A 16473-nucleotide genomic window follows, 5' to 3' on the forward strand; every position below is an offset into this window, starting at 1 on the left:
TTATCTGCCTTTACGCTTATCAATATGCACTACGACCCACGCACTATGTGCCTTGCACCTGGCGTTGCTCGCAGAATATAGGAAACAAAATCACGCACGCACTAGTGGTTAAAACTTGGTTCAGCCACTGTGGCCCTGCTCCGCCTCCACGCTCTGAGGCGGTAGGTGCATAGCTGTCAACGTTTTCCCTTTTTAAGGGAAATTCCTTATTCCGAATAGGATTCCTCACAAGAAAAGGGAAAAGTTGACAGCTATGGATAGGTGTCTTTTAAAATATGGCAACCCTTGGGGAACCGCTTTCGGCCACTGTGATAACTTGTGTGTCGGACTGGGAGCGCAAGATGCTGCCTTCTACCGAGTCAGGCCCACTGGCCCGCCTAGCTCAGTGTCGCCTGCACTGACTGGCAGCAGCGCAGGTTCCCTCCCCGCCCTGCCGGGGGATGCAATTGGGGATTTGCACCTGGGGAAACCTTCTGGTGGGCCTGATCCTCCGTGACTCTCCTCGTCTCCTCCCGACCCGACCTTACAATCGTTTTCCACCCGCCCCCTTCAAACAGCTACCGGAAGTGAGCGCTGCGCAGCAGGTTCCCCTTTTCTCCTCCGTTTTGCTCCCTTTTGTTTGGCTCGATCTCTAGGGACGCGCCCCGCCCCGCCCCGCCCCTTTCCACCCTTCGTCGTGACGCGCGGGGGAGAAGGCGGGGCGATGTTTTGAACGGCGAGTGGGGGTTGGCGGGGGCGGAGTCAGTTAATTGGCGACGTCACGTGATTCGGCATGGAGGCGGCGGCGGCGGCAGCAGCTGAGGCGAGCAGCCTCCTGAGGAGTCGGCGGCGGCGGCGGTGTCGTCGTCGGCGCTGCTAGTGTCGCGAGGCCGGAGGGAGCGCGAGGGCGGCGTTGGCGTTGGCGGCAGCAGCCTGCGCGAGGGTCGGGGAGGGAGGGAGCGGGCAGCCTCTGGGCGGCGCCAGGACGAAGCCCCGGGGGAGGCCCCGGCCGGTGAGTGCGGCGGAGGCAGCGCCCGCCATGGACTGAGGGAGACGCGATGGGCAACAAGGAGTCCCGCATCGGCTTCCTCACCTACGACGAGGCCCTGCGGAGGGGTGAGTGCTGGGGCGGGGGCAGGCCTCTTAGGATAATGAGGGGGAGCTTTGCTAATGAGGGGGGGAGTTTTGGGTCGGAGGGAGCGCTTGACAGGGAATGGCGGGGCTCCCTCTGAGGGGTGTGTGTGAGAGAGAGAGTGTGAGCTTTTTTTACATTTGAAGTTGACCAAGAGGATGTTAATGACATGTAAATGAGGCGTGTGGGAGCGTGTTGTTTCTGTTGTCAAGTGGTTTTATTTTTATTTTTTATGTTGCTCTAACCCGCCCTGGGACCTCCCAGTGAAAGGTAAATCTAATAACGGTGTGACAATGTTAAGTGGGCATGACAGTGAAAAGGGGTTTTGGGTACGCTAACGATATGCAGATGTAGGCAGGCACGGTAATGAGGTGAGAGGGCATTGGGTGGGCACCGAGTGCGCTAATGATATGCAGATGTAGGCGGGCGTGGGAGTGGGGGAGGGCGTGGGTCGTAAGGTGCATGCTAATTATGTGCCGTGGGGGTGGGCATGGTAATGAGGAGCTATGCTAACAGAGGAGAGGACTGACTTCAGGTTATCTTTTGAGTGCAAGGAGGTGGAGGGATGTTGAGGGTGGACATCTGAGGCCTGTGTGCTTAGGAGAAATGGCAAGCTCCCTTTGGGAGGGTGGTTTAGGTCAAGAGTTGCAGGGGTCAAGTGGGGTGTTTGAAGAGAGAGGAATGAGGAGTATGTGGGGTATGGGGTACAGAAGGGGCTAAGGAGGAGTTTGCAGGGTGGTGGATGAGGGCGCTTTAGGGGTAGTAGGTTGCGGGTTAAGACTGTCTTACTAGGAAAGAAAGCTGTGAGCATGGTATGCTTTCTGTTTGTGACAGGGGCAGTTTATTTATTATCTATTCAATTTATATACTACCCTTTATCCAGAGATCCCAGAGTGGTGTACAACATAAAAAACCCCACATAATTTACAAAGCAAAATAAAAAGACCGTAAAACAATCAAAGAAAATCATAATAACAGGTTCCCTTCCTGTCCAGAAAGGGGTGCAGCTGGGCCACCAGCCAAAGCTGATGGAAGGCACTCTATGCTACTTGGGCCTCAAGCAGCAGCAATGGATCCAGGAGCACCCACAAGCTGCATACCTGCTTCTTCAGTGGGAGTGTAATCCCCTTAAGAGCAGGCAGTCTCCTGTTCATTTGGTTTAGGGAACCACTCACTCACAGTGCCTCAGTCTTATTTGGATTGAGCTTGTTGACTCTCCTCGAGTCCATTACAGAGGCAAGACACTGGTCCAGCACATCCACTGCCACACCTGGAGAGGTAAAGGAGAAATAGAGCTGTCTGTCATCAGCATATTGCTGACAGCGTACTTCAAAACTCCATATGACCCCCACTAAAGCAGTTTCATTTAGATGTTAAAACAGCCTAGGCAATAAAATTGAACCCTGAGGAACCCACATTGAAGGTTTCATGGGGCCAAAGAGCAGTCCCCAAGCATCACCCTCTGGAAACAGTCATTGAAGTAGGGCCAGAACCACTGTAAAACAGTCTCACTCACCCCCAATTTAGATAGCCTCTCCAGGAGGATGCAGTGGTCGATAGTATGAAAAGCCGCTGAGAGGTCGAGGTTGAGGAGGATTAACAAACATCTATTACCCCTGTCCCTCCCACTGACTGGGGTCATCATATGAAGCAGCCAGGGCAGTTTTTGTGCCAAAACCAGGCTGGAACCCTGATTGAAATGGATCTCCTCCAAAAGCTCCTGGATCTCGGCAGTGACCACCTGCTCAATAGCCTTGCCCCCCAAATGGAGGTTGGCAACTGGACAGTAGTTGCTTAGGTTCTCAGAATCTCTAGGGATACTTTCTTAATGTTAAGTGAAGCCTTGTGGGGTAAGGCTGATGGGCAAGAGGAGTGTGGACAGAGACTATGGAGAGAGATACATTTCATTTGTTAAAAGTAGTTATATCCTGCCTTTCCACTACCATTTTCAAGGTGGCTCACAGTGCACCATTCATTTTTTAAAATTAAAAAATCCCACTTATGGGGTGAATGCAGCAGTGAGGTTTGGATGTAGGTGGTCTTAGAGTTAATGTATGTCTCCTGGGGGTTGGGCGAGTTTTCCATGCATGTTCTTTGCAGCAGGGATTATGAGGCTATATGGAGCATATGGATCAGACTTGCATGGTAGTGCATTTGAGGTGCATGCTGAATGTAGGTGGGGGGTATAAGTCAGGTTAAGGTTGCCAAAAGGCTTTTGGGGAGTGGGATTTGCTTTTCATAGGATTACTAAGATGATATATGTTTAACTCTTTGGATGTTTGGAAGCGTTGTATGCATACTAATTATTATTATTAGTGTTTGTCATGGAACGGAGGAGGAGAATTGAATGGCCTTATGAGGCTGGGTGAGTGGGTTTGGCTCAGATTTCCCAGACGTATGGCACTGGGATGACAATAAAGATGCAGAAGAGAGGATGGTGTCAGAGAGTGCAGTATTGCTATGATGGTGAGCTGGGGGTCAGGTTTCATGAAGAGTCAGGTAGATGTTATGACAACTGATTGTTGTAGCTAGGATGCACAGGTGGCTCTGGAGGAAGAGAATGAGGATCACTACTTGAATTCCTGGATGACGGGCAGGGGAGGCAGAGTCCTCTTCCTTTTTGTTGTACCCACACTCTTTTTGATGTAACCACACTTTTATGAGGGACTTACAATTTGGTTAAAGCTAGGAGGAGATAGGGGGGCTCATCTGGGGATTTCATAAGAGGTCCCTACATTCTGTGCACTCCCCAAAATGCAAGCATTGGTGAGAACAGAGAATGAGGCTGAGTGGAGATACTGATTTGTGAGTGAAGTTGAAGCAGGGGGTGGGAAACCTGTGGCCCTCCAAATGTTGGATTCCAACTCTCACCTTCCCTCACCATTGATCATGCTGACTGAGGCTGATGGGAGTTTCTTTATCACATTTATCAATAACCTGCCTCTCAGGACAACAAATCCTCCAAGGCAGTTTACATTAAATGACACCGAAAAGAACTGCAATAAACAATATTAGTATATTAAAAAGTCATCAGGATCCTTCCCGAAGGGCAGCTGTTGGTAGGTCAGAATGCATATGTTTGTATATGGTGGGAAGTTCATCTGGAGCAGGTTCTGAAGTGGCTTTCACCTGTATCCTTCTCTGTCTGGGAATTAAAAAAAAAAAAAAAAAAGGAGTGCCACAAGTTTCCCATCCCTGGCTTAGGAACTATGACAAGATGTCTGGTTGTGGCTTGAGAGTTAAGTGGTTGCATGGAAATAATTATAAGAACAACAATATTGTTGTTTCTTTGTATCTTCTTGTTCCTCACACAGGAGCCCAGGGCAGCTAGCAACAATCACAAAAATGCAGCCTTTTAAAACAAATATTAAAGTTGCAATCCAAACTAACATAAAATACGCTACAGTTATAACATGGTCAGCAATACTGTTAAACCAACAGAGCCCCAGCTGTTTTGTTCCAAAGGCAAGCAAAAATTTGTTGTCTCCTGAATGAGATTCACGTAGCACAGTGGTTTCTAACCAATGTGCTGTGGCACCCTGGGGTGCCTTGAATGATGGTCAGGAGTGCCTCTGGCCTTCGTTTCTCTTCCTTCCCTCCCTCCTCAGATGCCCTCTCACGTCTCCGCCTCCCAAATACTTGCACAGCTGTTTATTGCAGCAGCCCTGGCTATAAGCTCTGCAGGCGAATGGTGCCTCTGGGAGGCACCTCTCTTTGGGGCGGGGCAGTTCAGAGACCAGGGGCTGCAGCAGCTGCCCGGAAGACTCCCAAGGAGAGGGGAGAGGAGGTTGAGGGAACACTCTACAAGGGAGGGTGTTCGAAAAAGGGTGAGAGGCTGTCAGCTCTGCAGGCAAGGGGTGACATAACAGGGGTGCCACAGAAAGAACGTAGTTGGTTAAAGGAGCCATGGACTCAAAAAGGTTGAAAACCTCTGATGTAGGAGACAGCTTGATCACCACAGGGAGGGAGCTCCAGAGCTGGGGAGCTGTGAGAGTGTTGAGTTGGAAACCATAATCATTGCAGGCCCAGGATGAATGGCTGGGTTAGTAGTAGCAGGAAGAAAGCCTGTGTTGTGGCAAAGAATGGATAGGCACAGAAGTTTCAGCTTGCCACAGTGTTACTTTTGGTGAATTGGGACTGAGGCCTAATCTGCATAGGAATGAGGCTAAGGTTGAGGTGGTAGTGAAGGTGCCTTGAAGGTGCTGGCAGGGAAGTCTGTGACGTTGATGCCTTGGCTTTGAGGCAGCAGTAAGGTTGATGGCTGGCAAACCACAGGCGGTCATAACTGAAGTTCTGTGGGAAGGGGGAGGTCATACTGGAGCTAGAAAACACAGATCCTGGCTTGAGGGGGCGACAGAAAAAGCAGGAGGGAGCAGTCCGAAGAGGCTTGTAAAACAGGTGGTGGAAGGTGAGGTTGTGTAAGTATGTGAGGGATGCAAGGCATACAGGTAGAAGGATTAAGCAGAGTGTGGGCATTGCTTGGTGTGGGATGAGGGATGCTGGTTATTTTTCAGAGTGCATGTGGGGGGGGGGAGATAAGTGACAAAGGGATATTGGCCAGGGAGAGATGGAGTACTTAAATGTGTCTGGGGAGGGAGGAATATCCTTCAGAGCTGTCCAGAAGAATGGTGAGAGGGGGATGGTGGAGGAGAGAGGAGTCTGGGTTGCAAATGCCCTTTGCACATTGGGAAGGCAGGAAGGGAGGGATCCAGCAGTGTTCATCTCCCCCTCTCTCTGTGGAGCTGTCAGTGTCTGTCAGGGCAAAGTGGCACGAAGCGCCTTTGCATTCGTGGCACCGCTATGGAGGACCTGAGACACAGCAATGACGCTTGTGCCTTGGACTGTACCTTGAGCTTTCTCGGAAGTACCAGAAGGGCAGTGCACCTGGGAGAGGATCAGCAGCTGGCTTCGGATCTCTGGGTCATTGCATCCTTTGGGGCTTGCTTTTGCATCATTCATTTGCTGAAACACCTGTGTTTTTTCCCCTTATCCTCTTTTACACTTTCCTTTCACTTTCACTGGTGAAATCAGTTGTGTTGTAAAGTGAGGAGGGGGGTTGTAGACTGCTGCTGACACTGCAAAAAAACAAAAAACCCCACTCCCCAGTTCCTTTGCAGCCCTTTCGGCTACTGGTTTTACTTGTTTCCCATGATATCAGTCTGTCGCATCTTCCCTCCTTCCAACAGCTTTAGAAGATCCTGCTTCCTTACCTGAAAGGAGCTGCGTCGTTTCCTTATGACTGCCTTGCTCTCTTGCATACATATCATACACCTGCTATTTACTTTACCGCTGTGCCTGGGGTTGCGCTGACTACGTGCTGCTTTGGAGGGATGCAGTGACTGGGGACAACGGCTGTGTTAATAGTTTTCCTGCCACACTGGTGATCTTTGCACTCTTTTCCAAAAGCATGTGGTGAAAATTACCGTGACGCCGAGATGGGTGCAGACCTGGATGTCTTAATTGCTGATCACTGCCTTCCAAAAAGCTTTACTGCTCGGTTGAGGATCCTCACCCACTGCAGCTGTCATCATAAGCTACAACTCATCTTTTAGCCTTTTCTCGGTTTTGTACTAAAGGACGGAGGTTTGGGGAATAAATATTCGGCTCTCACTGCACTGTTGGTGGCTGTTGCAGTGAGATCGAATCAGGGCTGTGTGTTAAGTTGCAGTTCTACAGATGTTGCTGGACTTGCATCAGCCCCAACCAGCATAGCCAGCAACCAGGGATAGTGGAAGTTTTAGTCTGGCAACATCTGAAGGACCACAGGTTCCCCATACTTTGGTTAGAGACTCATTTAGACACCTTTAGACAGGATACATGGAAAGCTACTTCATACATTAAAAAGAAATCTAGAAAAAATGCAAAATATGCATTCGCACAGCTAACTTTTTTCAGGAGGTCATGATGGGATGGAGCTTCCTGCTGAGTGGCAAAGTTGCATTTCCCCCTGCCTAATGTGAAGTAAGGCCCTAAGAGTCCAAGGCCAGGGTTTAATATAGCATCAGTCAATTCCTGGTATTTCCATTGTTTTCAAGCTTCCCTAAAACCATTCGTAGCACAGGTTATACATGCATGCCAGTTTTACTTCAAACATACTTGCAGTTTTGGTGTAACAAGTAGCTTTTTAAGCAATTGTTACTTTAATTTTCTCAAAGGTCCATTTCCCAAACAGAAAATATGACTTGCAGTTTGCACAGTGTTCTGTAATAGGAAGTCATCACTGGAGGAATAGGGTTGAATTTCAAATGGGTGCTTTTACATGTTGAAATCTTGTTGTGTTTCTATCGTGAAGCTTATCTCTTGATAGTTTGAAAAGGGGAACAAAGACTGCACAAAGTTACCCTCTTTAGGTTTTGAGGCGAAGACTGTGCAGGAGGGAGGCAAAAAAGAGGGAAAAATACTAATTTGGCCAATCATGTAAACAGCCAGTCTCCTGGGGTTGTGGTGGCGGGGAGCTAGAACAGCTTCTATGCAACCAGGCAGGAAAAGGTGCAAAAGTTGGCTCTGTTGTTTCCTTCTTAGGACACCAGTGACCCTCATAGTGGCTTGTGGGCAAATAGATGAAACATCTTGTGGGTTGGTAATTTATGCCAAATTTATTTGTGAAGTTGAATTTGGATCTTTTGACTGCTCAGATGGAAACATTGGCATTTTATTTTAAAAATATTTCATTTGGGTGTCCTGATAGGCTTGTTCCCATCACAATAAACCGCAGCTGCTTCTGCTCTTGGACTCATGTATTTTCCCCTCCTAGTGTGGCTGTGAAGAGGAGTTCAGAAGGGTTTGCTTCTATTGCTTCTGTTTTTGATTATCCAGAGCTTGCTGTGTTATTTGAATGCATCGGAGTGTGGTTAATGTTAACTGTGGTTTGTATGACAAGCCAATTTCAAACCATGGTTTATGAAGCTAGTGCATTTCAGCAAACTATTGTTAAGATAGCTACAGTTTAGGGTTCAGTCAAAGCAGTACATCAATCTTCTCCAATCTAGTGCCCTCCAGATGTGGTCGGATTACAGCTCCCACCAGTTTCAGTTAGCATCGCTGGTGTAGGGGATAATGGGAATTTTAGTGTAAAACATCTGGAAGGCACCAGGTTGTGCTACACTGTAGTAAACTGAAATTGGAAATGAAAACTTCCTGATTCGTGACTCAGCATGGACTGCGGGAGGGCGGGGCCCATAAACTCAGAAGAAGATTTGTTTCGTTCTTGTCATGATAAACCAGCCTTCCTTCAACCTAGTGCCCTCCAGCTTTGGCTGGGGAGGGCGGGATATAAATAAAATTATCCCAAGTCTTCAGTTTGCAAAGTCAGTCAGATCTCTGCATTCACTCCTCTCTGAGCAGTAGTGTTTACAACTAAAGTTGTGTTCTTTCATGCTGTCTTTCTCAAGAGGTTCTGTTTGGTTGCTATTTGCAGGTAGAGGGCTGGCTAAACAACTTGCCTGTTTACTTAGTCAGTGAATCATTCTGTGTTTGTGTGTGTGTGTAAAAACAGTGTCGCAAACAAAACATTTCCCTCTGCTGGGCTGCACTCACCCCTGCGACAACTCTGTAGGCAGTAGCAGACGGCCGGGAAGTCTATGCTGCACCAAAATAAAACTTGTGTGTACACTTGTGGACAGCTGCTTCTGTGTAAAGGATTACCCTTTGCAGCTTCCTAACTTGAGAACAACACTCTTACTGATCAAAAGTAAAACTTTCTGTGGTTCTTTAGAGTGTGCACCTAAATCACCTTTTGCTCATTAGTCTACAGTGGGTGAGAATCCTCAGCTGAGCAGGAAAGCTTTGTGAAAGTTTGGTGACTTACCGTGTTTTTTATTTATTTTTTGAAAATGTATTTTATGTGGAAAGAAAGGGTGAATGCACAGGATAGTGAATGAAAACTGTTAAAAAGACACTTAAGGAAGAAATAATACAGAAGCAAATAAAAAACAGTGGCAATAGTAGTAAGCAGAACTCTATTATGGCAGCATCAGCTGAAGGATACAGAAGGTCCCTATTTAAATCTCCAGGATCTCCAGGTAGAGCTGAGTGTGTCCCCTGTCAGAAATCAATGGGAGCCACTGCCAATTAATCTGGACATTAGTGAGCTAGATGGACTTGGAGTCTGGCAGTTTCCTATGTTCCTAATTGGCAGCTGGCCACTCCAAAGGCCTTTTCATAAAGTCTCGTGTAGTCCGGGGTGATGAAAAACACGAGGGATATATGTGTGTGTGTATAAGAGAGAGAGAGAGAGAGAGAAAGAAAGAAAGTAAGTAAGTAAGTAAGTAAGTGACTGACTGCTTTTGTGTGTGTGCCACATTTGGCAGTTGATGCACCTTAGAGCATATCTTAATATTAAATTATGAGTGGCAGCAGTTCCCTTTTTCCATGTGTAAATATTGAGTGGACCATTCTTACTCTGAAACATGGCAATTGATAAGCTGCATTCAGCTGTGACTTGCTCAAATATGTATATCATATTTTCCTTGGTTGTGGAACTCCCTTCCTGCATAACTACAAAATGCCCCTACACTGCAGGCTTTCAGATGTGCCTTGAAAGTTCATTGATTCCAGTATTTAAAAATGGTAGACACAATTTGTATTGAAGCTCCCCTACACTTGCAGTGGCCCCCAACTAATGACTGCTACAGGTGCCTTCAGATACAGAGTCCTCTTGCAATCTTCACCTTCTCTCACACTCCTGGCAAAGAGAGCTAACTAATGCCTTGCTGCCTCTTACCACAAAAACCAACTCTGTTGAGAATGTAAAAAAAATTGGTGGTAAATAAGCACATCATAACCAGGCTTTAGTGTCATACTAATTCAAAGAAACAGGGACACATGGTGAGGGTGGGAGTACACAAGAATGATCTGCCATTTTAAGGCTGGGGAGAATTAAGAAATGACCCTAATCATCAGGGCAAATACTTCATTAGGCTAAATGCAACGTGGTGTGCAAGCTTTCAGGTACTCCAGAACTCTTCATGAGGTGAATGAGATGTGGGATAAGCGAGTACATGGGCACCTCTGGAAATCTAGCAGGAAGCCGTTAATGGCTCCAACCCATTGACAAAGAGCATACTGCTGGCCACTTCTGAGCTGATCAGGTTCTAACATTTTCAAACCACTGGACATGTGGCCCAGAATAGATTCTGGGTTTGTGAGTCTTTGGCTTCAATTCATGCAGACTGGCTTTCTGTGTTGGGAGGAGAGCTATGATGAGTGCATTGCTGACTGTGTAATTAAATTAGCTGAGCAGTTCACTGTAGTCTTCTAGAAATGTCACATTTGTCCTGGAGTCTTGGCTTATTATGGAAGAAATCTTGGCTTATTAATATATGCACAATTAAAGCCTGTACAGTTAAAGCATATTCATATTTTGTAAAGGTTAGTTTCTCACAATGCTTCTAGTGCTGCATAGTTGTTTCACTGCATGGGTTTTAGTGCACAAGCCTAGACTCCTCCTCAGCTCACATGGTCCATTCACCCATCTCCTCCCCCCATACAGCCAGAAACTCAGAAGCTTTTATTCTTACTTAACCCTGGCTTTCAGTTTTGTCTGAGCTCAGGATCGCTTTTAACACTAACTATGGTACTTTAAACAAGTGGGCTTTATAAGCTGCAGTTTGAACTTGACTTGTTCTGAAAGTTAAACCACAACCCCCAGTTTGGACAAAATGGGAATCTGTGGTTTGTTAAAACTGAAGATAAAAGGCTTCTGAAGTCTTCCCCTGGGCTGTGTGGAGGGGAGAGGTTCATCTGAGAGGATGTAGACTTTGTAGTGCTAAGTCATAGTTTAGTCTTGTGTTCAAACACAGCCATTGTTACCTTAGGCTGGCGTTCATTGCCAAGCAAGCCAGCTTGCCATTAATTCCAGATGGACATGAATCTTGTGTTTCTCACTGTGGGGTGGGTGCAGGTGGTTAACCCAGGAGGTTAACTGGAATAAGCTGTTGGGGCTAGGCTGGGTCAGCAACAACTGTACCCAAATCTAGACCTACTAACTCAGAGCCATCGAGCTCAGTGGCCTGAAACTCGTCCCTGAAATCTAGCAAGCAGAGTGGCATTTGGTTGTTGCCCGCAGTGACAGGCTCCTAGTGTTTATCTGTGGCTCAGCCAGTCCAGGGGGCTTCAGGGACTGATGTTGCTTTGCTCACAACTGTTGTGCCCTTCCAATTGTTGGATCCAGTCTTGGACCTTGGGGTTCTTGTTCCAGCCTTGAAGTTGCCAATAAAGCACGGCTTTGCTCTGCCAATGCCTATTTGCAACACAGCATACCTTTCCAGAGTTCTCTGCATTAATCCTGTTAGTTCTCCCCTCTTGTGATTGCTGAAGATATGTGATGGCCAAGAAGAGAAAATAAATAAAGACAGACCTCAGAGTAAAGGGCAAGTTCAGTGGCTTTTGCAATTTGCCTCTGGGCTGGGAAGTCACCCAAGCTGTAAATTGCCCTGGCTGTGGTGATAACCTGTTTGGGCAGCCACTGTGTGATGTGCTCTTAAGAGATGTGTGTTAGGAAGGGTGGATAGGCCTGTTGTCTCCCTTTTCTCTTCTAGCCTTAAAGGGCCAGCAGTCCTTTATTGCTAATGGCTAGAAAGAGTCACACTCTGCATGGCGCTTCCTTGGAAGGTGTGTTGGCAACAGATATTTTTTATGAGACTGAAAGAAACTGCTTGAAATAATTCTTTATAGCACGGGAGCTCTCTGTCTCTGTCTCTCCCATCTCTCTCTCTCTCTCTCTCTCTCTGTCTCTCCCATCTCTCTCTCTCTCTCTCTCTCTCTCTCTCTCTCTCTCTCTCTCTCTCTTGTCTGGTCAGACTGATGATCCATCTTGCTCTGGATGGCTGCAGCTCTCCAGGGTTTCAGACAGAGAAGGCTTTTTCTCAATGAAGGCTTCTGGATCCTTTTAACTGGATATGCTAGAGATTATTGTTAACACCTCTTAAGATATGTAGATTTCTTGCCTTTTTCAGAGACCAGATCCTTTTTTTACTGGTGTGGTAATTGCTGAAGCAAGTTGTTCTCTTCTTGAAAGTAGTTCCTTTATCTTAATGTAAACATTATCTCAGTGGTTGAATGGCTGTGTGGTATTTGCAGTGCTTAAAAGATGCTTTAATGTTCCTCACTCCTATTTTCATATTAAAAGGACATTTATATGAGACAAAAGACTCCTTTGCCGAAAACAACTATAGCTAGGGAAAGTGGGGAACCTTCTAATGTTGGATTCTACAAGCAGTGATTTGCTCAACTGTAAATGCTGCTCTTTCTGGCAAGTTACCGTAACTGGTAGACTAAAATATTCTAGTAATCTTAATGACAGTAGGCTGTCTGGGTCTTAAAGGGTCATGAGTATACTTCTTGATTTTGTTTTCATATGATTCTGTAGCTTTTTCATCCCTACTTGTATTTATGATAATCATCCTGTTAATTTTTCATCATGGATTTACATTAAATATGTGTCCCCTTTGACCTTCAGAAGAGATGTTTGATGTATAGTGCTGCTTTGGTGTCTTCCATGTTACATGTTTAATCCTAAATAATGCAGCCTGTCTGCATTAAATTCTGGGAACCAGATTTTAAACAACTGCATTTAATGATTGCCTGTTGCTAGGGATACCACGGGCAGTTGCTGGACTCGTTTGGACATTTGTTCTTGGTTGGTATCTGGCAGAAGAGACTTAATTTGCTGGCATTCGGGTAATATCCCTATTTTGTAATCCTCGATGAGAGAGGAATTCACCATCAAGATTAGCCTAAAGAGAAAGTGAAGAGAACTACCTACAGAGGTTATTGTAAGTCGTGATGTGGTCAGGTTGGAAGTGAATTGTATTTTGAATGTGTTCTTCTTCCCTGTTGGTGAATTCTCTTTGGAACTCTGCCTTTAAGGCAGGTTTGCAAACCAGTACAGACAATCTTTTTGGTACATCTGGAGTGGTGATGTCTTGGAGGCATGTTTTGCCCAGAAAGAGTCGATATTTGCCCCTTCAAATTACTGGCTATAAGCCTGCAACTTCCTTTCTGTAGCCTTATTTTATTATTATTTCTGTCTCTCTTGCTATAAAGAAGTTAGCCCTTCAAATAAATCCTCTCTTTCTTTTTGTCAGAAAAAATGACTACAGTGGTACTTCAACCCAAACTTAATTTGTTCTGGAGGTCCGTTCTTAACCTGAGGTACCACTTTAGCTAATGGGGCCTCCCACTGCCACTGTGCCACCGCCGCGCGATTTCTGTTCTCATCCTGAAGCAAAGTTCTTAACCCGAGGTACTATTTCTGGGTTAGCGGAGTCTGTAACCTGAAGTGTCTGTAACCTGAGGTACCACTGTATTTATTTCGGACTATTTATCTTGAACTATTTACCCTGCCTACTAACCAAAGTTACATTGTGAACTGCCCAGAGATCTACGGATGAAGGGCGGTATACAAATTTACTGAAATAAATAAAAATAAAATAATAAGGTTCTCAAGGTGACTTACAAGAAAACATAATAAAATAGACAGTGATGCAGTAGTCACTACAGCAGGGCAAAGGTGTATATAAGTTGCCCCTCCCCCTTGTTAAAATTGGTGTGGCATTTGCTGGACCTGATTCTTAATACTTTCAAACAGTACCACTGGGTTGCAACTTCCTTCTAATGTTTTTAAGAATTTTTGGGTGGTTGTATTTTTTGCCAACACTGTCCTGCATGCTCGATGTGTGTAACCTCCTGAAATAACTTTAGTTTCCCTGAGAAGGGGCAAGTTTTAAAACCAGAACTTAAAAATGTCACAGAGTTTCAGTGGTAAAGAACAAAAACTCCCTTCGAAATTCCATATAAAACAGACAACCAGAAACTGAGTTGGGCATTTTCCATAAGCGGACTTATTACTGCATTTTGTTGTGTTTTCTTGCTGTGTCAACGTTCATTTGGATTCAGCTGTCAACTTTTAACAAGGAATTTTGAATCTCTGGTGAACTTTGTTCTCTGGGTATTCATTGCTTGTTTGACTTACAGAACCTTAGGAAAGTGTTTTCTGCCCGATGGCCACTTTTGCTTCTAGGAGACCTTCTTGGGGGATGGGGCACATGGTGAGCAGGGCTAGTGGCAAAAGTGGGCAGGGCAGCAAATGTAAAATTTACCCTTTGTATGGTAGACTAGTTTCTACACATATTCACACACCCCTCTCTTTCCTTCATCCAGGCAAGCAATAGGCATTATCATATTTCAATGACATATTGCAGTTGACACAAAAACACTAAAGGATGTGTGTGCTATGTAGAGAGAGGGGTGTGTCCAAGGAAATATATCCCTGGGAAAGTCCCAAAGGCAAGATAGAAAGGGCTGTGTCACACACACACACACACACACACACACACGGTCCTGCCTTAGAATATCACTTTGATGGGCTAGCTGGGAGTGGCACAAATGTTATGGGGCAACAGCTGGAGCAGTAGTTGGGGGCGGGGGCAGCGCTGGATAGACATGCTTTTCTCCATTGCTTCATTTGTTGCTTATTGTTCTCTAGCTGCCACACTGTGCTGTAAAGCCTGGCCAAGAATGCCTGAAGCATCACCTTCGTGGGCTAACTGGGAGTGACCTGTTTAGCTTGCCTGTGTCCTCGTGACAGCAAACATCCCAACATAGTGCAGAACTCAACAATGCCCCATCTGTTTAAAAACTATTTGGGTGGGAATGAATGTTTACATGTACAGTATGCATAATACAAATAATTTGGCGGTGTGGATTTGTGGTGTCCCCCCCCCCCCCACTTTGTTCTAGAGAACCCTGCTGATCCTTAGCAGTTAATCAGCAATATCTCAGTAAGAGAATCCCTTTGAAAGAAAGCTCAGTTTGGAAGGGATAGCAGTGAGGTCCACAAACCCAGCTGGTGCCCTGTATGAACTTAAACATGTGCCCCAGAGCACTTTTAAGGGGGAAAACAGTGCATGAATGAGACATCCTTGACATCTATTTGGTATAATCCTAAATATTCACAGTTTTGAAAATTTAATCCATTGCAGAGATATGATAGTTGAGAGGGCATATAAGGTGAGTGCACAAGACTGATTTTAGTAGGTTCTGTGGTTCATTCTGGTAATATATACAAGGTAGTGTGTCCTGCATTCTAGTACTGTACCCATTTGGGAGAAGGGCCTCAACTTAGTGATAGAGCACCTGTTTCCCATGCAGAAGGTTCCAGGTTTAGTCACTGGTATCTCCAGCTAGGGCTAGGAGAGACCTGTTTTCTGGAATCCTGGAGAGAAACTGCTGCCAGTCAGTGGAGGCAGTACTGGGCTAGATTGTCCATTGGTCTGATTCTGTATAGGGCAGCTTCCTATGTCCCTATGGCTGGCTAGTCCCTAGAACCAGTTGGTTACACACCGTTGTCTCATTTATAATGCTTACCTTTCTCCATCTTTCTCACATTGAAACATAGCATTCAACTCAGTGTGTGCCTGAGATTGTCCCAAGATGGTAACTCAGTGTTTTCCTGAGATGGTCCTGATTCATTTTTAAGAGAGATAAATGCAAGCTTTAACATATTAGTAAACCCTTTAAGTGGAGTTGTTTTTCTTTAAAAAGTGGCCCAGTGTAACTAAAGTTAAAAACAAAACTTTTAGAAATTGATTTTTATCCACCCCAGTGTAGCATTCCACCACCATCAAGACACTTTCCACTGAGTAATCTTGTGTAAAGGATGTAAGGTTGTGGTTTCTAACTGGTAGGTTGCAGCTCCCCAAAGTACAATTTGGCAGCAAGTAACTGTTTACATTCAGGTTCCTATACAGCTGCTTTGTAAGAGGAAAATGGTAAGAAAACAACCCAGTGGGTTCCCTCTATTAAAGTGCAAGTCTTCCTTCCATCACTACTGAGGATTTGCCAAGAACGCCAGCCTCCTTATATGTGATTTTGTGTTGCAGACTTTGCCACTGGATGGTCTGATTAGGTGTTTACTATTGGTTGATATCAGGAGATTGCAATCAAGCAAGTTAGCTTATCGTGTTGGCTTTATTATCCTTGAAGCTGGCACAGTAAATATATTGCTAAAAGCTTTGCCAGCAGGATAACTTTGAATGGCACCCTGATGTTGACATCATTTTGTAGAGCACTGGGTTTTTAAACTTTGTAGGTTCAGGGAGTCTTTTCATCTTTAGAATCTTAGCAGGTTTTTGACTACGCAACATCTTTACAGGAAATAATTGGCGATTTCAGAATTCAGATAGATGCTGGCAATCTTTCTGAGACATGTGATGTGGGTATATCCCCTTTTGGGGCAGAAATTGTTGTCCTGTTAATTTTGTTTTGGAACAATCCTTGATTTTTGTGAATTTCTACACACTTCCAAATTGTATTACAGTCATACCTCGGGTTGAATATGCTTCAGGTTGAGCGTTTTTGGG

General features: G+C 45.5%; 1 protein-coding gene across 6 annotated transcripts in view; it reads left to right on the forward strand.

Moving 5' to 3' along the window:
* Positions 1-748: 748 nt before the first annotated feature.
* The window catches only part of USP32 (ubiquitin specific peptidase 32), a 122531-nt gene continuing 106806 nt past the window's right edge, over positions 749-16473 (forward strand). For 4 of the 6 annotated variants that reach the window (XM_083587379.1, XM_083587380.1, XM_083587382.1 and 1 more), the window contains exon 1: positions 761-1095. In XM_083587379.1, coding sequence (XP_083443505.1) covers positions 1038-1095 — 58 coding nt within the window. In that variant the 5' untranslated portion in view covers positions 761-1037. Of the gene's footprint in view, positions 1096-16473 lie in introns of all 6 variants that reach the window. The other 2 variants (XM_083587381.1, XM_083587384.1) reach the window with 1 other exon arrangement.

This window comes from Podarcis filfolensis (genome assembly GCF_964270895.1).
Source record: "Podarcis filfolensis genome assembly, chromosome: 15".
Taxonomy (NCBI): domain Eukaryota; kingdom Metazoa; phylum Chordata; class Lepidosauria; order Squamata; family Lacertidae; genus Podarcis; species Podarcis filfolensis.